Here is a 22320-nt window from a genome sequence, read left to right on the forward strand (position 1 = left end):
GATATATGTGCACCCATGTTTATAGCAGCACAGTTATAAAATAAAAAAAAGCTTGGAAGCAACCCAAGTGCCCATCAATTGGAAACTGGATAAAGAAGATGTGTTTTTTTTTTATAAAATGGACTACTACTCAGCCATAAAGAATGAAAAACTAGAGTCATTTATAACTAAATGGTTGCATGTAGAGGCCATACTCAAGTGAAATAAACAGGACACACATGTGTAGTACCAAATACTTTCACTAGTGTGAGAAACTGATAGTGTAAACAAGGGTTAAAATGATTAAAATGAATATTGGATAGTTGGAAATAGGAAAAAAGGTTCAAAGATGAAGGGGTTAAAGGAGGGGAAGGGGAAAGGAAAGGTGGGAAAGGGAAAATTATGAGAAAAGAAAAAAATGGAAATGATGTCTGTGTAAATAGGGAAGGGCGGAGCGGGTGAAGGGTGCACAGGTAATGGGGAAAAAATAAGAATCAAGATACACCATGTACAGGTACAAACACGCAATGATAAATGTAAACAAATTGTATACCTAAAATGTACCAATAAAAGAACTTGGGGGGGGGGAAGATGGTGTGTGCTGACTATAACAATTATGATTACTGCTTTCCACTCATTGTAACTCAACAGTAGGAAGTTTTTCCTCTAACCTATGGACATCAAGTTATTAATATGATCAAACCATGAGACATACATCACTGAATGTTTGTAGCTAGAAAATGAGATACATCGTTATCTGTATGAATATCATCATTACATTGATTATGATCAATACATTATAGTAAATTCCCTGATGCTTCACAGTTTTATTAACACATAATTAACAAGTAAATTTTGTATGTATTTAGCACATAGTAATCAACATATTCATTGAACCCATTGTTTTCACCTATTTGATGACAAATCACTCTCATGGATGATAGGTGGGTGTGTGGGGTAACCGATTTAATCTCAACCCAGGATGCCAGAGAGAGCATGGGCAAGGCGAGGCGTTGGCATTGGTAACCATCCTGAAGAACCACCTTTATCTCTTCTAAAGCAGAGTCCCTCCCAATAGGCCCCCTCACGTACAGATTTTCCCACTCCCTAATATGGTTCTGTTGTGTACGAAACCTGCAACACTTGGGCCATGGGGGGGGTAACCCTACAAAAACCATAGCATTCCCCTCTTGATAACCCAGGACTTATGTACATTTCATAATATTGAAAATGGATTCACTCCATCCCCAATGGATCAAGCCTTAGCTGCATCAGCATTGTTGCAAAGTTCATGTCCAAATTCAGTTGAAAGTCACAACAACAAATTCTAGATGTGGTACTATTTTGTGGCTTTCATTGTCTCCTGGAATCCTGCCTATGGCTCACTGGGTTAATGGAAGTAAAACAGCAACAGAGGCAGAGTCCCTCCCAACATTGGAGATGGGATCACAATGTGGAGGTGCCAGGAAGGAAGATGCCCTGGGTGGTGGCATCTTTACCTTCTGTGGAACTCAGGGTAAAAGAAGAATGGTAAACTCTGCTGCTGTGGGAAGAAAATAAGGAAAGTCTTTATAAACCTTAGTTATAAAAATCAGTGATTTCATTACAAAATTTGGAGTTCATTTAAAACATATTTATTTATTTTTCATTAAGTTTATTGGTACATTTTAGGTATACAATATGATGACATTCATCATTGGGAATTTGTACCTTTACATGATATATCTTGGTTCTTATTTTTTCACCATTCCCCTGCCCTCCCTTCAACACCTCACTGCTCCCTATTTACAAAGACTTTGTTTCAATTTTTTCCTTTTCTCATATCTTTCCTTTCCCTTTTTCCACTACTCCTCCCAGTTCCCCTTCCCCTTTAGACATTTTCTTCCTATTTCACATTATCTACTATACATTTTGATCCTTATTTACACTTTTAGTTTTTCATAGCAGAGAAACCATTTGGTATTTACACATGTGTACCCTATTTATTTCACTTAAGAGTATAGCCTCAGTGTGCATCCATTTAGCTATGTCTCAAGTTTCTTGTTCTTTATGGCTCAGTAGTACTCCATTTTATAAAAACACCCCACATCTTCTTTAACCAGTCTCCAGTTGATGGGCAATTGGGCTGTTTCTAAGTTTTAGCTATTACAAATTGTGCTGCTATAAACATGGGTGAGCATGTAACGCTGTGGTATGATTCTTTTAATTCTTTTGGGAAGATACCCAGCAGGGGAATACCTGAGTCAAATGGGAGCTCTAATCCTAGCTTTTTAAGGTATTTCCGTATTAATTTCAACAGTGATTGCACCAGTCTACACTCCCACCAATGACGGAGAAGAGTTCCCTTCTCCCCACAACCCTGCTAGCATTTGTTGTTGGTTGATTTCTTGATAGCAGCCATTCTTTCCAGAGTGAGGTGAAATCTCAGTCTTTTCATCTGCACCTCTTAATGACCAGTGATTTTGAACACTTTTTCATATGTTTATTTGCTGCTTTTACTTCTTTGTCTGAGAAATGTCTGTTAATTTCAGATGCTCATTTTTGGATTGGGTCTTTAAATTTGGAGGGTCTGATTTTTTAAAGTTCTTTATATATTCTAGATAGTGGTCTTTTGTCTGAGGAACAATTGGTAAAAAGTTTTTCCCACATTGTAGGTTTTCTCTTAGCTCTGTTGTTGGTTTCTCTTGCAGTGCAGAAGCTTTTTATTAAAATGAGATCCCAGTTGTTGATTTTTTGTGCTTGTTTCTTTGCTACTGAGGTTTTGCTCATAAAGTATTTTCCTATCCAAAGCCTTCAGGAATTCTACCTAACCTACACTCCAGCAAGTTTAGTGTTTCTGTTTTAATATTTAGATCTTGGATCCATTTCAATTTTACTGTTGTGCATGGTGATAGATATGGGTCTAGTTTTAATCTGTGGCAGGATGAAATCCTGTTTTCCCACCACCATTTATGAAAGAGGCTATCTTTCCTCCAGTGAAGGTGGTTGGCTTCTTTGTCAAAGATGAGGTGGCTGAGGGTGTCTGGAGTTGTTTCTGCATCTTCTAATCTATTCTACTGATCCTCAGGTCTGTTTCTTTGACAGTACCATGCTGTTTTTATCACATTGGCATTGTAGTATAGCTTCAAACTGGGGATTGTGATACCCCCTGCCATGTTTCTGTTGGCTAGAATTGTTTTTGGTATTCTAGGTCTCTTCTGGTTGCAAATGAAGTTTTGGATGGTTTTCTCAAGTTTAGTGACATATACTGTTGTGATTTCAATCAGGATTGCATTGAAACTATGTAACAGTTTTGGAAGTATGGCCAGTTTTTTTATATTGGTTTGTTTTACCCAGCAAAAAGGGATGCCTTTCCAATTTTTTACATTGTCTTCAATTTCTTTTTGTCAGAGTGCTGTAGATTTCAAAGTAGAGGTCTTTTACTTCCTTCATTAGATTGATTCCTAGATATTTAATTTTTTGTATGCTATTGTGAAAGGAATTGTTTCACCAATTTCTCTCTCAGTGAGTCTATTATTTGTGTACAAGAATGCTATTGCTTTTTGAGTGTTGACATTGTATCCATCTACTCTGCTGAATCTGTCAATTAAGTCTAGAAGTCTTTTAGCAAAGATTTTGAGTCTTCTATGTAGAGTATCATGTCTTCAGCAAATAATGACAATTTAACTTCTTTCTTTCCTATCTTTATTCCTTTTCCTTCTTTCTCTTGTCTAATTACTGTGGCTGTTTCCAGAACTCTATTGAACAGGAGTGGTGATAGTAGACATCCTTGTCTTGTTCCTGATTTAGCATGAAAGATTTTAGTTTTTGACCATTGAGTATGATGCTGGCTTTTGGTTTTTCATAGATAGCACTTATCAGGTTGAGATAAAGACCATCTATTCCAATTTTCTGTAGGGTTCATATCATGAATGGGTGTTGGATTTTGTCAAACGCATTTTCTGCATCTATTGAGGTGATCATATGGTCTTTGTCATTGACTCTGTTAATATAGTGTATTACATTTATTGATTTACATATGTTGAACCATCCTTGCATCCCTGGGATGAATCCCACTTGTATGATCTTCTTGATGATCCTCTGTATTCTGTTTGCCAGTATCTTATTGAGGATTTTTATATCTATGTTCACTAGGGAGATTGGCCTGCATTTCTCTTTTTTGATTGGGTCTTTCTCTGCTTTTGGAATCAAAGTAATGCTTGCTTCCAGGAATGAATTTGGGAATATTGCTTATCATTAGATTTCACTAAAGAGTTTGAGAAGTAGTGTCATTAGCTCTTCCCTAAATTTCTTATAGAATTCAGCAGTGAAGCCATCGGGGCCTGGCATTTTGTCAGTAAAGTTTTAATTACTTTTTCAATTTCATTGAAATTGGGGTGTTTAGAATTCTTATATCTTCTTCTTTCAACTTTGGTAATTTATATATACCTAGAAATCTGTCCATTTCTTCTGTGTTTTCCATTTCATTGGAGTACAAGTTCTTGAAATAGGTATTGATGATCCTCTGGATTTCTGCTGGATCTGTTGTAACTTCATGCTTTTTCTTCCTGATTGCATGGATTTGAGCCTTTTCTTTCCTTTTCTTGATAAGGTTGGCTAAGGGTTTGTTGATTTTCTTTATTCTTTTGAAGAACAAACTCTTTGATTTATTGAGTTTTTGTATTGTTCTCTCCATTGCATTGCTTTCTGCTCTGATCTTTATAATTTCCTCCCTTGTATGAGCTTTGGATTTGTGTTGTTCTTCTTTTTCTAGGAGCTTGAGGTTCAGCATTAGGTGGTTTATTTGAGCTCATTCTGTTTACCTAGTATGAGCATTCACTGTTATGAATTTCCCTCATAGAACTGCTTTCACTGTGTCCCATAGATTCCTGTAAGCTGTATTGGCATTATCATTTAATTTTAGAAAGTGTCTAATTTCCTCTGTGACCCATTGGTTGTTCAGGAGAATGTTATTCAATTTGCATGTGCTTTGGGAAGTTCTCTTGGTTTCTTATGCTATTAATCTCCAATTTAATTGCACTATTGTCTGATAATATACAGGGGATAACTTCAGTTCCTTTGCATTTACTTAAACATAGTCTATGAGCTAACATGTGGTCTGTTTTGAAGAATGACCCATGTGCAGCTGAAAAGAATGTGTATTCTGATTTTGTGGTATGGAATACTCTGTAGACATCTTTTAACTCCATTTGTTCAAACATTTGGTTCAGTTCTAGTATTTCACTGTTGATTTTCTATCTAGATAATCTTTCTATTTTTGACAATGTGGTATTGAGGTCCCCCACTACAACTGTAGTAGTTTTTATTTGGATTTTCATGTCCATTAATATTTGTTTTGTATAGTTGAGTGCACTAGTATTTTGTGAACATATATTTATGATTGTTATCTCTTTCTCCTGGATTGTTCCCTTTACAAGAAGGTACTGACCTTCTTTGTCTCTCTTAATTAATTTTGGTTTGAAATCTACTTTGTCTGCAAATAAGATAGCTATCCCTACTTTTTTACAGGTTCCTGTCACATGGAGAACTGTTTTCTCTCTTTTACTTTCAGTCTATGAATTTCTTTTTGAATTAAGTATGTTTCTTGTATATAACATATTGTTTGATTTTTGCTTCTTAATCAATTCTGCCAGTCTATTTCTTTTGATTGGTGAATTGAGGCCATTAACATCTATAGTTATAAGTGATATGTATTGATGTATCCTTGTCATGATATTTTCCTGTTGTTGTCTCTTTTATTTTTTATTTTTCCCCTCTTTTCCTTTAATTTCTTGCCTTGTTTGATGGGTTCACTCTGTTGTGCCTCATGGAGTTGTGATGCTCATTGTTTTTTTTCTAGGATATTGTTTAGAATTGTTTGGAGTGCTGGTTTGGTATTCGTGAAGTTTGTCAGGTGTTCTTTGTTGCAGAAATATCTTATTTCTCCATTGATTTTGAAAGATAGTTTTGCAGGATACATCGATCTAGGTTGGAGGTTGTTTTCTTTTAGGTCTTGAAATACTTCACTCTAGGCTTTCCTTGACTTGAGTGCTGTGGTCCTGCCGAGGCAAGCTGGAAAACCTGAAACGGGGTGCGAGGATTAAAGTAGGCGAGAGGGCTCCCTGTTAAGACCGAGCAACTTTATTGACTTTATTATTCTCTTATATAGTAATCAAGAATAGAAAACATCTTACATAAGGCACATCCAGAGATTCCCCAGGCCTTGAGACAGTGTTTTCTTTTCCCTATCTCTGTGTCCTTGTGCTGTCCTTAGTAATCCTCGCCCCCGGCTTACTTTCACTTGCAATGTGCCTTTAGTATTGTAATTAACCCTTGGCTCCCCACATCTCCTCCTTTCTTTTGTTTTAAGAAGACTGCGCCTGTCTTAGGTTGAAGGGTATGATATCTGTTCTTACCGGCATGGGAGGGTAGGCGCATGGCCAGGCTCCTGTCTTAGGTTGAATCAAAATCTACCCCCTCATTACCCATCTCTGGCTGCCAGCCTCTTTATATAGTAGGCTCGGGGGTTGTGCATGCAGACTAAGTCCATGGACTTGGCCCATGAGTATGCGCATGTTATGAGCCAGCAATCTTAGAAGGCAAGGGAAGATAAGGCACATAAACATAATCATGCAGGTAGCCCCAAGCAGGCCACCAATTATGTGTGGAAGTCCTAGGACATCGGGCATTCCTTGTACTAGGCCATCTAAAAACTGAAGGGCTTCTGCAGTAGCATTAAACTGCAGGGGCTCGGCTTCTTGAAGCGCCAGGATCTCCTGATGTAATTGTAATAAATCTAAGGACAAATTTTCATGTTGCCAAGTACCTTGTAAATGATTTTGTATCTTAGTCCAATTATATCGAGTGTCATTATATGACAACCGGGTAACACACATCCAATTATAATTCACATGACATTGTAGCTTAAATTTCATTTTTAAGGTTTCCAATTCATCTCCCAAATGTAAAACTACAGAGTATAGGGCATTTAATTTATGTTCCACCCTTTTGTCAATATCCTCCTGTGTCTCCAAAGCCAATGTCACATTTTCAGACAATTGATTAACAAATTGTGCAGTTTGAACTGTTTCAGCCAAGGCCACAGCAGCCATCACAGAAGAGGCTATTAATGCAATGAGGGCAGCAATCCCTGCTATCACCAGACCTACCCCCCTCCGAGATCTCTGCAGGGCCCTTTTAAGATCTTCAAGGACTTGTATGCCCTGACTGGAATACCAGGGCTCAGATACATTGACAGGCATCATTATAAAACTAGGATGTTTCAAAACCATAACCCGAGATCCATTAGACACAGGAGAAACAACACAATTACTTAAAATACAATTAGTACAGGATACATTAGACATTGACTCATTTAAAAATGACAACCCAATCTTTCCGATTAACAACAACACTGGTGGTCTTACACAAACGGTAACATTAACCTGTTTCATTGTTCCTCCTGTGGCTGACCCATTGCTGATCTTCCCCTCCAACGGGAGGAGGGTGGCAGCCAACTTCCAAAGATAGGGTTGGCCATATTTTTTATCAGTCCACCAAAGTCCGGTAGAAATTGTTCGGGACAGAATGGATTGAGTTAGGTTGAGAACAGGCCGGGTAGCTGACCAATTCAAAATGTAGCTGGAAGTTCCTGAGATGTTGAATCAGTATGGTTGATCTCCCACACATCGTTCCCAGGAGGCAGTTCTATTAACACATCATCCAATGCCACAGGGCAGAAAGTCCTGTGTCTCTTCATGTCCTGATGCAGTAAATATGGTACCAAGGGGCATGGCCAATTTAATCTCTTGTATATAATATGGGCAGGAAGGGCAATATCGATCTTCCAACATCAACTGACCTCATTCTCATTGTTTTCCCTGTTGGACTTTGGCATGAGACACACTACCAAATCTCTGTTCTCTGTATAAGCACAAATGTACATGTCCCTATAGTCCATGATTTCTTTCCAGCTCCCACAACCTTACTTCCTTGTAACTTCTCAATAATCCTTTTAAACACAGAATTCTGAAAACACTCTTGGAAACATCTGCCTCTGATTCTCCCACCACATTCCTGTGCCACATGCTTTTATCCTCTGCCCTCACTCCTGTCATCACACATGTCCACCCCATCTCACACACCTGCCCACTGACAACCTGACTACTGCTAGGCCTCACAGCTCTCTCTTCCAGGCAGCCCCTCCATCCCACTTTCTCCTTCTCCTCCTCCTTTTTTTTTTGTTTTGTTGTTATTCTTCCTGTAAGATTATGAAATTTACTAGGGGGTCCCTTTAGTGAATTAAGACAAGAATAATTATTTTCTGGGTGGCCACTTCTTTATTCATCAAAGGGAGTCCCCACAGACTCTATTTACTTTGACAAACAAATAATATGAATATATATATCTTTTTATTTTATAACCATTTATGGTAAAAAAAAATTGAGCTCAACTGTACAAACAGACAACAGACAAACATAAGAGTGTACTCAAACATATTTGGCCAAATTGAATTACAATATCTTTTTTATGGTTATCAGATTTATAATTGTATGACTGGTCAAAAACTTTGGAATAGTCAATTAACAGAGATCTCTTGAGATTAGAATCAGAAGGAATAAAGACACTTTTACACCTGTAAATACAAAAAGAGCATTTTGAAGTTGTCCCCCCTTTTTTAAATTTTTTACCATAAATCTGTAATTATTATTAACCCTGGGTATCTTCCCCTCTGTCAACCGCATGTTGCAGGGTAGCTTGTAATGGCGACAGAGACCGAGAATTGACAGACAAAGGTCTGGGACCTGGGGGATGTTTGATCATGGCTATAAGAGGGTCAGTTTTTAAAAAAATTATTATTAATCTTGGACCTGTAACCGGCGGGGGATCAAGATCAGCAATTATTGTGGGACTGTGTGATTCAAAAGTTAATTACTCCCCTAGGTTCTGTTGTAAATTCGATGGTTGGAGTGTGTTTGCCTCGGGGACAATGGACAATCAGTAATAGGGCGAGATTACTCAGCCATCTGTTTGCCCTAAAACCAAATGTCCCGGGGCCCAGTATCTATAGGACAATCTGTAAACAGGGTGGTCATAATTATTAGTCAGGATGTCTGCTGACCATCAGCATGTGACAGAGAGCCACTAACCTTTGTTCTTTTTTTTCTGTGAATCCACATGTTGAACCCCCCTCAACCCCCTATAAAACAGCCTCGGACTCTGAGCCAGTTGCCTCTCTGAGCTATTTTGCTTCTGGAGTGCCATCTGGCCAGACTAATAAAGGTCTGTTTTTCCAACATGGCTGGTGTGTTCCTTCCCGGGTGATCCTCGCTGTAGTCAGCTCCTTGGAGCATTTGGTAAGGCCTTGGTCTTACATTCTGGAGGCACCACTGGGATCCCCAGGTGTGCTCCACTTCAGCTCCTTGGAGCATTTGGTAAGGCCCTTGGCCTTACATTCTGGAGGCACCGCTGGGATCCCTGGGTGTGCTTCACTATAGTCAGCTCCTCAGAGCATTTGGTAAGGCCCTTGGTCTTACATTTTGGAGGCCCCAGCGAGATGCCTGGGTAAGGAACCCTGGTTCAGCCGAGACTCTGTGGCGGGATCCAGCAGGAGACTCAGGCACAGACCTCAGAAAAACCTCCGGAGGTAAGTTTTTGGCCGGTTGCAACCGTTTGTTGTCAGGAGTGAGGTGGCTGATGGGCCGGTAAGCCTCCCCTGACCCCGAGGTTCCTGACGAGGAATAAGGGAAAGTTTAGTTTCAGTTTCGTTGTGGTGCCTATTCGTCTTGTCATTCGTGCCTTAGTGTCCTGTCTGTTGTGTGTTTAATTTTGTATTTCTTTCCAAACCATCAGGACGGAGATGGAAGGATCCTGCTCCAAAAATACCCCATTGGATTGTTTTCTCACTAATTTTAAATTGGCTTTCCCCCCCCAAACAGGAGAAAGAATATGGGGTTAAATTGTCTCGCGGAAAACTTTGCTCCCTGTGTCAATTGGAATGGCCAGCCTCTGGAGTTGGATGGCCAGCTGAGGGCTCTTTTGACCCAGGTCTCTGCAGGGCAGTATGGAAAAGGGTCACCGGGCACCCTAGCCATCCTGATCAGTTTCCATATACAAATATCTGGGTTCGGGCTTGTCAAGAGCCTCCGGCATTGTTGCAGTGTTGTTCCCTGCGAACAAACTCTCGCATTCTGGTTATGGCCCCAAGGGAACCCCAAGAGGCCAAAACCCGGGCTCCCAAGCCAGTGCTCTCACAAGATCCTGACCCCTTAGATCTTGTTATAAGACCTCCCCCTCCCACACGCGAACAGAGGGCCCCCTCGATGAGCAACAGCGGCCCGTCTTGAGGCGCAACTTCCGTCCACCCATCCCCCATGGCGAGCTAATTCCTCGCGCGGGAGAGAAGCTCTCCAAACCTATCGTCAGCATCTCCTAGCCAGCCTGAGGGGAGCTGCCAACTTGAACAAGGTAAACAAGGTCCTTCAAGGACCTGAGAAATCCCCTTCTGCCTTTCTGGAGTGTCTGTTGGAAACATATTGTACATATACTCCAATTGACCCAGATGCCCCTGCAAATCGGCAGGCAATTAATTTGGCTTTTGTTACTCAGTCGGCCCCAGATATTAAAAAAAAACAAAACAAACAAAAAAAACCTACAACAGATGAAAGGATTTGAGGGAGAAAATAGAGAAAAAGTTGATGAGTGTGACAATGAAGGTGTTTAACAATAGAGATCCTTTTGAGGATAGAATGGCTAAAAAGATAGGAAGGGCAAACATTGCAGCCTTGACAGATGGAGGTTTTATCCGAAAGGAATACAGAGAAGATAAAAGTAAAGTATGGCTCTTGTTAGAAAAAGATCAATGTACATATTGCAAAGAGAAGGGCCATTACAAGAGGGATTATAAAAGGTTAAAAAAAGAGAGAGAAGGAGGCTAAAAAAAAAAAAAAAAAAAAGAGATAGAATTCTCTTGGTAGACAAAGAAGATTGATGAGGCCAAGGTGGGGATCTCCAAACACATCCACTGACTCCAGAAAGCCGGCATCCTCGTCCCTTGCCAGTCAGCCTGGAATACACCCCTGCTTCCTGTGAGGAAGCCTGGCACCTCGGACTTCAGACCGGTACAGGATTTGCGGGAAATAAACAGCCGGGTGGAGACCATTCACCCAACAGTGCCAAACCCCTATACTCTGTTAAGTCTCATCCCTCCTGGTCATGTGTGGTACTCAGTATTAGACCTTAAAGATGCATTTTTCAGCCTGCCTCTAGCTCCTGTGAGCCAGCCTCTCTTTGCCTTCGAATGGACTGACTTAGAGACTGGAACCACTGGACAGCTGACATGGACCCGGCTGCTGCAGGGATTCAAAAACTCCCCCACTCTGTTCGGGGAAGCTCTCAGCAAAGATCTGTAAGAGGTAAGAAAAATGTTTCCCCAGGCGACTATTCTTCAGTATGTTGATGATCTACTGGTGGCGACTTCAAATGATAAAGAATGCATTGCAGCCACTGAGGGCCTCCTGGAAGACCTCCAGGAACTGGGATATCGGGTGTCCTGGAAGAAAGCTCAACTCTGCCAGACCAAGGTAACCTACTTGGGCTATATTCTTGAAAAGGGAAAGAGGAGACTGACAGAATCGAGAGTATCTGCAATTCTCCAGATTCCAAAGCCAGGCTCAAAGAAACAGGTGCGAGAGTTCCTAGGGGCAGTTGGCTATTGCAGGATTTAGATTCCTGGCTTTGCTAAGATTGCCAAACCCCTACATGAGGCCACTGCGGGAGGAAATACACCCCTCCAATGGACTGAGGCTCGCCAGCACGCATTTCAATTGCTTAAGACTGCACTTGCATCGGCACCAGCCCTGGCACTGCCAGACTTAAACAAACCCTTTGCCTTGTATGTGACAGAGAAAAATGGGGTGGCTAAGGGAGTAATTACTCAGCTTTTGGGACCATGGAAGCGGCCTGTAGCATACCTCTTCAAAGAAGCTCAACCCAGTGGCCTGAGGGTGGCCTACTTGTTTGAGGACAATAACAACAGCAGCTGCTTTAACCAGAGAGGCTGACAAATTGACCTTTGGATAGCATTTGACTTTGAAAAATAAGACTGAGATATTGGCACTGCTACAAGCAATCTGGTTACCTCAAGAGGTCGCCATCATCCACTGCCGTGGGCACCAAAGGGGGCTTAGCCCTGAAATAATTGGTAATAATGCTGCTGACCAGGCAGCCAAACAAGCTGCCCCAAAATCAGTGGGGAAACAAATGGTTCTACTCCCCACACCAGTGCTCCCAGAAAGACCGGAATACACAGATAAAGAAATAAAAGAAATGAACAGAAAATGTTGGACTCAAGGAGAGCATGGATGGTGGATGACTAAAGAGGAAAAGGTGGTGCTTCCAGCCGCTGTGGCAGATACGTTGCTGCGAGAACTACACGAGTCCACTAACCTCGGCGAGAAAAGGATGATGGCTGCCCTGCAACCTCATTTCGTCATCGAGAGATTAGCTCAAAAGGCCCAGGACATGGTGAGACGATGCCCCACCTGCCTCAAGGTAAATGCTAATCGGGTAACCGGGCCCCCTGGGGTCCGACACAGAGGACTAACTCCAGGAGAACATTGGGAATTGGACTTTACTGAAATGAAGCCTGGCATGTATGGGTACAAATACCTGCTAGTTTTTGTGGATACGTTTTCAGGATGGGTAGAAACATACCCCATTAAGAGGAGAGACAGCTGAAGTAACCATCAAAAAGCTTTTGACAGAAATAGTTCCCCGTTTTGGTTTACCCTTAGCTCTGGGGTCCGACAATGGTCCGGCCTTCACGGCTAAGATATCTAAATTAATTAGTAATATCCTTGGAATAAAGTGGAACCTACACTGTGCCTATAGGCCTCAAAGTTCAGGACAGGTAGAAAGAACAAATAGGACTTTAAAAGAGATTCTGACTAAATTATGCTTGGAGACTGACCTAGGTTGGATAGAGCTTCTCCCCTTTGCCCTCCTCCAAATAAGATGTACTCCCAAGCCTCCCCTCAATCTGTCCCCTTTCCAGATTATTTATGGGCGATCTCCCCCAATCATTCCATTAATAGATGTAAAATTAAAGGAAAAGTTTTCCCACCTTCAGCTCCTTAAATTCTTAAAAGCAGTTCATCAGCTTCAGTCAGAGCTACATGAAACATTACGAAAGAAAATGACTAGTCCAAATGATAAACCTTTACAACCTTTACCCTATAAGCCGGGAGATTTGGTTTTTATTCACAGGTTTGATTCCAAGACCCTGGAACCTCGTTGGAAAGGGCCAGTTCCTGTTGTCCTGTCAACTCCCTTGGTGGTAAAGGTGGCTGGACATTCTGCCTGGATACATCGCAACCATCTAAAACCAGGACCCCCCGCGGACATCAAAAAGGACAAATGGAAGATTATCAGCCAACCGGGTGACCAAAAGCTAAGATTGGAGTGGGTTGAATATGCTTCGCCTTCATGATAATATTTTCTAAGACATTGACAGTATTGCCCTCAGGAGAATTAGATCACACAAAAATATATGGATTCAATTGGCAAACTCACTTAATCTATCTGAATTCTGTTTAAGTGTTGATGTAAATTTCCATTATGTATCAGGAAGTTGTCTTATCCCGGTATGCACCCCTTTAGAGTCAATACGGCCTTATACTCTGTTTAAAGATATTCCAAAAAAGAACCTTACTTATATAGATAGTTATAATTGGGGACCTGTCACATGTCATAAGCCTAAAAATGCTGTCAAATTGCATACGCCTAAAGTGATCATGTCAAATAAGACTGAATGTGCTGTATATGAGAATTGTACAACTAAATGTTTAAAGATCAAACGGTTAAAAGAAATGTCCTGCCATGTAGAACAAAAAATTGTATATAACAACTGCCATATTTCCTTGCCAATGGGATGATTCTATACCTGTGAAGGAAAAACTTTCAACTACATTCCAGCCAATTTAACCAAAACTTGCTGCTGTTTAAGTCAATTAGCTGTAGTATTAGATAGAACTGATTTGATTGTGCCTAACAGAACTAAACGATGGTCACCTTATACTGCACCAGGATGTGATGATGATGTGGGTCTGTTAACAGATGCTGAAGTAATAACCATGATAGCTTCTTTTGTTGCCCTGCTGTCTATAGGAGTACATGCTGAAAAGGCAGTAAAAAAATTAGCTTGTAAGATAGTAAAAGGGTTAAATGCCACTTCGTCGGCCTTGGCGCTAATCAACCAAGAGTTACAAGAACAGAGACAAGCGATCTTAGACAATAGAGCAGCAATAGATTACCTGTTGCTCTTCCACCACCAAGGCTGTAAAAAAAGTAAAAAATATGTGTTGCTTCAATCTAATAATGGTCCAAAAATTAAAAAAGAGATAAAACAATTAGAAGATCTGGCTCAAAAAGTACATGATAAGATGGCGGGGACTTATTCAAATGGTTGACTTCGTGGTTACCCAATCTACAATGGTTGAAACAACTATTTGTTGCCATTATAATCATATGTATTTGCTTATTATTATCATGCTGTTGTACACAATGGATGCCTACATTTATGCGTAAGATTACTTAGATTACAAAAAATCAGTGGGGAATGTGGGACTGTGTGATTCAAAAGTTAATTACTCCCCTAGGTTCTGTTGTAAATTCGATGGTTGGAGTGTGTTTGCCTCGGGACAATGGACAATCAGTAATAGGGCGAGATTACTCAGCCATCTGTTTGCCCTAAAACCAAATGTCCCGGGGCCCAGTATCTATAGGACAATCTGTAAACAGGGTGGTCGTAATTATTAGTCAGGATGTCTGCTGACCATCAGCATGTGACAGTGAGCCACTAACCTTTGTTCTTTTTTTTCTGTGAATCCACATGTTGAACCCCCCTCAACCCCCTATAAAACAGCCTCGGACTCTGAGCCAGTTGCCTCTCTGAGCTATTTTGCTTCTGGAGTGCCATCTGGCCAGACTAATAAAGGTCTGTTTTTCCAACATGGCTGGTGTGTTCCTTCCCGGGTGATCCTCCCTGTAGTCAGCTCCTTGGAGCATTTGGTAAGGTCTTGGTCTTACATTCTGGAGGCACCGCTGGGATCCCCGGGTGTGCTCCACTTCAGCTCCTTGGAGCATTTGGTAAGGCCCTTGGCCTTACATTCTGGAGGCACCGCTGGGATCCCTGGGTGTGTTTCACTATAGTCAGCTCCTCGGAGTGTTTGGTAAGGCTCTTGGTCTTACATTATGTTAGGAACTATGCCTCCCTCGCCCTGAGTCTTTTGGCCTTCCTCTTCCACCTTTAAGCCTGTCTACCACCGCTGACAAAGAGACTTCAATGTCTTTTCCAACCTAGTAATCTTTTTGGTCACATCCTCATTATTGTACCTAGCAGCCTCCTCTTCCAAATCATCAGCATCTCCCGGGTCTAAGGGACCCTCATCCAGAAAAAGGCCTTTATTTAGTGCAGGCTCTGCATCAGCACAAGCCAACAGGGCAGATGGCTTAGTTTTACTTTCTGTGGGAGGCGAAGGAACAGCCTCAGGAGCATCAGCCTTGTCAGACTCCTCCAGGGAAGGATTTGAGGAGGGTCCTTTAACCCTCTCTCATGTCGAGGATCTAAACTATCTCTAATTAAAGCCCATAAACTAAAAGTATCTATAGGGACTTTACTGGGTCCATGACCATCATAACAGTCCTGAAGTTTCTTTTCCACCTTATTCCATATTTCTAAATCTATTGTTCCTTCTTCAGGGAACCAAGGACAAACCTTTTTTACAAATTCTAAAAAATTCTTACTACTAACTTGTCCCATTTCTGCTAACTCCCCCTAATCGCCCGCGGTAAACTTACTTTCACTCTTTTTCCCGGGCACCGCGCGGCGTCCTTCACGTTCTCCCCGATATTCAGGTCTCTGTTCAGGTGCCACTCTGCCTCGGTCCTGCTGAGGCAAGCTGGAAAACCTGAAATGGGGAGCGAGGATTAAAGTAGGCGAGAGGGCTCCCTGTTAAGACCGAGCAACTTTATTGCCTTTATTATTCTCTTATATAGTACTCAAGAATAGAAAACATCTTACATAAGGCACATCCGGAGATTCCCCAGGCCTTGAGACAGTCCCGTGTTTTCTTTTCCCTATCTCTGTGTCCTTGTGCTGTCCTTAGTAATCCTCGCCCCCGGCTTACTTTCACTTGCAATGTGCCTTTAGTATTGTAATTAACCCTTGGCTCCCCACATTTGAGAGTTTGTGTTGAAAAGTCTGCTGTGATTCTGATGGGCTTTCCTTTGTATGTGATTTGTTTCTTTTCTCTACCTGCTTGTAGTATTTTGTTCTTCTGTTGGGTTTCTGGGATCTTCACTATTATATGCCTAGGTGTAGATTTTTTTGACCATGGCTAGTTGGAGTCCAATATGCCTGAATATATGCCTCATATATTCAGAGGAAAAGAATATATGTCATATATATATATTCCTTTGCTTGGGAAGTTTCATTCCATTACTTTGTGAACAGCTTTTTTACATCATTTGTACTTTCTCCTGTTTTTTCATGGACTCCTATTATTGTAAATAGGTACATTAATTAGATATCTTATAGGCAGTTTGACAGGGCCAGCCCATGAGAAGCCAACATGGAGGACAGTCAAGGAGCCAAAATGGAGAACAATGAAGACACATTCACTGAAGGCCAGCATAAAAGGAGAGAAACTACAACACCCATATAGGATAAATGGTAGTGATTGATATTCTAAATAGGTATCAATCACCTGGGTGGGGGAGCCAAGGTTTTAACCCAGCCTTTCCGGGAAGTATTCCTCACCCACCCTTACTGAAAATCCTTATACACTTGTTGTGTGACTTGCTCCCCCATTTGACTCCCTATTTAATCAATATTACCTGGGTGACTGTACTTATAATCTTATTGGTTGATCATGGTTTTGTCCCACCTCATGCCCACCTTGTAAATTTCCATTGGGTCTTATAGTTTTGTCCCACTTTGTACCTGCCTCACCACATGGCTTTGCTGTATAAAACATCTGTGAAAAGTGTGGTGGGTGGGCAACCCACTTTCTGGTCCCCCTTCTGTCTCTCTTTGACAGAACCTTTTTTTCTCTCAATAAATTTTTCCTACTCTTAACCTCTGTTGTTCCTGGAATTCATTCTTTGATTTTAGAGAACACAAACTCACACTTTTGATATCTAGTAGGTTTGGGAGTTACATCTCTTCCCCCTATATCACTATCAGTCTTATGTTATTCTTCTTTGTGTCATCTAACAGCTGCTGGATTGATTTCTCATGGTCCCTTACTATGTTCAAGAAGTCTCTCTTTTCATGGTCACTAACTGCAATTATGTCTTTTATATCTGATATTCTGTCTTCACAGTGGCTCATTCTGCTGCAAATACTTAGAATAGAGTTTTTAATCTGGATATCTGTTTAAATCTGTTTCATGGATTCCATTTCTTTCCTATGTTGGGAGTTCACGGTTTCCATTTGTATCCTATGTTGAGCATTCATGGATTACATCACTGTCCTAAACTCATCTATTTTTTTTTTATCTGTTTCTGTTCTAGAGTCTCTAATCATGTCTTTCATTCTGATCACCATCTCTGTAGTTATATGGGAAATTATTTCTGTTTTGAATTTTTCTAGAGCCTAGTTCATCTGTTTTGTTACATCTCATGCTATCAGTTCAGGGTGACCAGGTGGTTGATTATCAGATTTTTCTACCTCATTGTCTCCAGAATTTGCCTTTGCTGTGCTGGAAATCTGAGTTTGTGCCTTGTTTAGGTGTCTTCTCACATCTATTTTTTGTTGGTGCTGTTTTTAATTCCTGGGTCTAATTCCAGGTTCAATTCCTGGGTTGATATTTCAATATTGCTTATTGTGAGTATCTTTATTGTTTATATTTAGAAGCCTTAAGGAATGATTGCTTCTCAGAGGTGTCTTCCAGGTGTAGCTGGTTTTTATGTTTTGGGTCTCTAATGACTTTTAGGCAGTCTTGTTTTCAGTATACCAGGTAGGACAAGTGATTAGATTAATCATGATACCTCAGCCCTAGTGATACAATCAGTGTCAACAGTAGCATCAACCACAGCTTAGAAAGTGACAATTTGTGGTAGATATTAATCTGTCACTTTTAACCACATGAACCAGATCAAAATTGAGGACCAGCCCAAAATATGTTTGTAGTAAATAAACCCTTCATTATAGCCTTCAGGATGAGGATGTAGAAGGAGTTGGGGAGGGAGGGATAGAGAAATAGGAGAGGGAAAGTTTAGAAGTGAGGCTAGAGGACAGAGGAAGGTCATGCAAACTTTGGGAAACTGTTGAAAATAATAAGAAGAGACAGAGTGAAGGAACAAAGACAAGAACAGAGCAAACTAATAGCAATAAGGAAGCTAGAAGCCTTATTCACCTTCCTATAAAAATAATGACAATCAGGAGAAGGAAAGAGAGAGAGAAAAAATCCAAAATAGGACAGGAATAGGAACAAAAAGGGAGAGAAATGAAGAACAAGGGAGAGAGAGAAGAAGGAGAAGGAGAAGGAGGAGGAGGAGGAAGAAGAAGAAGAGGAGGAGGAGGAGGAGGAGGAGGAGGAAGAAGAAGAAGAGGAAGAAAAACCCTCCTTTAGGGTATGTCTCTGCTGTCACAATAGACAATGTGGGCAGAAGTGTGCAGATCTGAGTAGATTAGTCTCAGCAAGCCAGCCAGAGTCCACTGAGATTCAGGCTGATTTCTGGCTGAAAGGCCTAAGTTAAGCTCCCTGACCTCCTTCAGGATTGAATTTTGAAAGGTTCTACTGCAGGTTTCAGTTGCCCTTCCTCCACACAGAGTCTAGTTCTGATGAGAGGTGCTGATCCCACCAACTTGGGACCACTGTGGTCCACTGTGCTTTTATTGCAGAGATTTTCTTCACTTTCCCAGTGGGCTTCAATTTTCATGAATGAGCCTCAGAGAGGCCCTATCTCTGTTGTTCACTTCTGCTCTATCTTCTGGAGCTCATAACCATGGCCTTTATGGCCCTGGGTGACTCATCAATGAGGATCCAGATACCAGAACTGCCTGCACAATAGACTGGGGGTGCTGCCCTCCAGGTGATGGTGCCGGGGCACAAGGTGGTTCTCGGCCCTCCAAGCAATGGTTCTAGGTGCCAGGGCGGTGGCAGGGGTCAGTCCTGGGCCCTCTACATAACAGTGCCGGGTCTTAAAACATATTTAAATGTTACACTCAAGAGACATTTGCAAACTGCACCATGTGTACCATACTCTGACTCATACCTGCTGTCAATAAAGTTTCACTGAAACTGAGTAATGCACAAATTTGAGACTCAGAAGTGATGCTGGAATGGGTTAAGACTTCAAGGCTCTTGAAAAGAAGTACATGTAATTTGCATGGGAAAGGAATAAGGGTGTGTGGCTCAAAACTCTGGTGTAAGAGCCAGGGTTCAGAGTAGAGCCATTTGTTGCCTGAGTCTAAGGACCATATTTTTTTGTACCTAGATTCTTTAAGACTGTTGAATACATGGGGGAAGTTCAGCTCACACTTTGAGAGGGCTATGGACAAGTCAGCACAGCAGTGTTCATTGATAACAGTGAATATTTCATTAATGCTGTATTGTATTTCAATAGTTTGTTTCTCCAAATCCAAGCTAAAATTTAACTCCCAAAGTTTATTAGTGCATATTTGCAGTACATGATAGGTATATTTGTTTTGGGAAATTTCTGGAGAACTACTCCAAAATTGTTATTTTTAAAAGGGAATGGAAGTTTAATATGCAAAAGTTCAATATTTTAAGTCTTCAAAGAAGCCTTGAATATATAAAATAAAAAGTAATCCAGAATCTGTAAATTGGAAATTTGAAATATTCAACTGCAACACAATGAAAAAAATATTTTACATGGTTTAAACAATATGAACGACATGGAAAGATAATATATTTTATGAATACTTTGCTGCATATATCACAATACCTTGATGAAAAGCCCCTAGATATCAAGAAAAAATTGTCTAAAATCAAGCAGAAAATAGTCAAAAATAGTGAGCTAATATTTCATAGAAAAGAAAAAATAAATAGCTTTTACAAATATGAAAAACTATGGAACAACCTTCATAAAAAAGCTAAAGAAACGTGAATTGGAGAGAAAAACATCTAACTAGAAAATACCTCCAGAATAGGTCTAAAAAGAATTCTCAAAAGAGCTAGCTGGAGGCCAGGGATTTAGCTCAGTGGGGCTGTGTCTGCCTCTTGCCAAAATGGGGTAAAACAATTAATGGTATTTATATGGTGGAAAAGTACTTGGACTGTGATGTTTGGATATATGCTGTTTGAGAAGGGATTTTTTTAAATTAGGAAATTATAATTGATTCTTAAAATCATTTTCAGTGGTATGATACAGAGAAAGGAAAAGAGCATTACAGAAATACATATTTACTCCATCCCTTCACCAGATCTCTACCATGATCTTAGAACCTTGTACTTCCAGAAGTCTAAGCCCATGTAAGCATCATTTGTTTTTTATCAAGATGTTGAATCAAGGGCCGGGTGTAGTGGCACGTGCTTGTGATCTCAGCACTTGGGAAGCTGAGGCATGAGGATCACCAGGGTTTTGAAGCCAGCACAGGCTACATAGTAAGTTCAAGGCCAGCGTGAACTACACAGAAAAACATGTCTCAAAAAAGCTCACAAAAACGTAAAGATGTTGCCTCAGATATTTCAAAATACTAATGATAAACTGAATAAGAATAGTAGATAAGCAAGAAAGGCAGTTGTGCATGAGTTTTAATAGATATTGGTATGGTGGTATGGATTATTGTAGAGCTTTCAATGATAACAAACATCCCACTATAGCACATGTGCCGTAGGTTCACCACTACTGGTTTATACGAAATGTTTGCACTCATCCCTACTAATTTAACTTTTCTAAATTCTTGATGACTTCCAAAATGCATTATTTGCATCTTGCAGGCCAAATATCAAAATCAAATTCAGTTATACCACGGTTCATGAAGAGCCATGAGACACTGCAGGTCATCCTGGTAATCTCTAGTTAGCTCCACTTTCTCCTGTGCAGTTCTTTGGGATTTGCTCACTAAATCAATTGTTATCTTGCACCAGCATCCTGGGATACAGTGGCCCCAAATGCAGGTGCAAAATAGGTTCTTTATTCAGGTACCTGTAAGGGGGCAGACATCAGGCTGGCTGATATCCTGAACCTAAAATGCTCATCCTCATTGTTTTAGTCAATATTTCTTACATATTCATGTTGCAAAATTGAAAATTTCTACTTTCTACTTATGAAATGGCAAAACCCTACTTATTTCTCCGCCAGCTCCTGGAATCATTATTCTACTTTCTGTGTCTATGATTTTGGCTGCATAAGTTTTTATCTAAATGGAATCATAGAACATTTGTCCTTTTGTTGTCTCATTTGTAGATAGGAATATATGCTGGTATGAAAGTACTGAATAAATGTCCGACAACACTTCATCAAGAGGCCAATGAGGGAATTGTGAAATTCACTTATGGATGTATATCTTAGGAAGGTTCTCCTCTATGTTTATTTTATTCCTGTCAAAATGATGATTCAAATAGAGACAAATTTTTAGAAAGAAACTCAAAGTCATTCCTAGGAGAGCAAGTAAATAAATCGTGTCATACATTTCAATCCAATGCTGAACTTGACTCCATGTGTCAGCACATATGAAGCTCACATATAAAGTACCGAATAGAACTCTAAGAAGGTGAAAGCATTGTGCTATGTGCCATTTTTATTAGTTTCAAAGACCTTCATAGATACCACAGATTGTTGCTTATGTTCAAACACCACAGAATAAAATACTGAAAATACATTAGAAACTATACTATTAAAAGTTAGTATAATAATATATTCAAAAGATACATGTGATATGAAGAAAAACAGCATTAATTGCTTCTAGAATTCTGTTTCTTGCTTTAAAACATGGATACAATTTTAGTAATATTATCTCTGTACCTATGTACGTGAAATATTACAAACAATTATTAAAAGCTGTGACTCCACTAACAGAATAGGGGTATTCAGGTTATTTTAAACAATCAAGTGAAAAAAGATTTTAAATTTTGATCATTTAAATCTCAGGGAAAGAATAATAGGTTTATGCCATGAACCTTGCCCCAATTTATGCACATGTAAAGGAGGACAAATATCTATATTCATTTAATATCCAAAACTTTGGGATATTATTCCCATGGAAACAGCCCTGACGGGAAACCCAACATCTTCTCCTGGTATACTTTATCAAAGGCTTCAGCCTGGGCTACAGTAAAGTGATTCTTCCAGTCCCCAGAGATGCCTGGAAAACAGAATGCAGACACTTAG

The 22320-nt window shown here is 40.3% G+C and overlaps 2 protein-coding genes across 8 annotated transcripts in view; both read right to left on the reverse strand.

Annotated features, from left to right (window-relative positions):
- The window catches only part of LOC101704668 (3-alpha-hydroxysteroid sulfotransferase), a 40854-nt gene extending 24847 nt beyond the window's left edge, over positions 1-16007 (reverse strand). For all 3 annotated transcript variants that reach the window (XR_015447174.1, XM_004867036.2, XM_004867035.2), the window contains exon 1: positions 15817-16007. The gene's annotated coding sequence lies outside the window, so the exon portion shown is untranslated. The remainder of the gene's footprint in view (positions 1-15816) is intronic.
- Positions 16008-21698: 5691 nt separating this feature from the next.
- Positions 21699-22320, reverse strand: part of LOC101704327 (sulfotransferase 2A1) — a 65841-nt gene continuing 65219 nt past the window's right edge. For all 5 annotated transcript variants that reach the window (XM_013066168.3, XM_087200804.1, XM_087200805.1 and 2 more), the window contains one exon: positions 21699-22294. In XM_013066168.3, the coding sequence (XP_012921622.2) occupies positions 22182-22294 (113 nt within the window). In that variant the 3' untranslated portion in view covers positions 21699-22181. The remainder of the gene's footprint in view (positions 22295-22320) is intronic.

This window comes from Heterocephalus glaber, unplaced genomic scaffold (assembly GCF_053883595.1).
Source record: "Heterocephalus glaber isolate CG9 unplaced genomic scaffold, H.glaber_assembly_v1.0 deba00001744, whole genome shotgun sequence".
NCBI lineage: Eukaryota > Metazoa > Chordata > Mammalia > Rodentia > Bathyergidae > Heterocephalus > Heterocephalus glaber.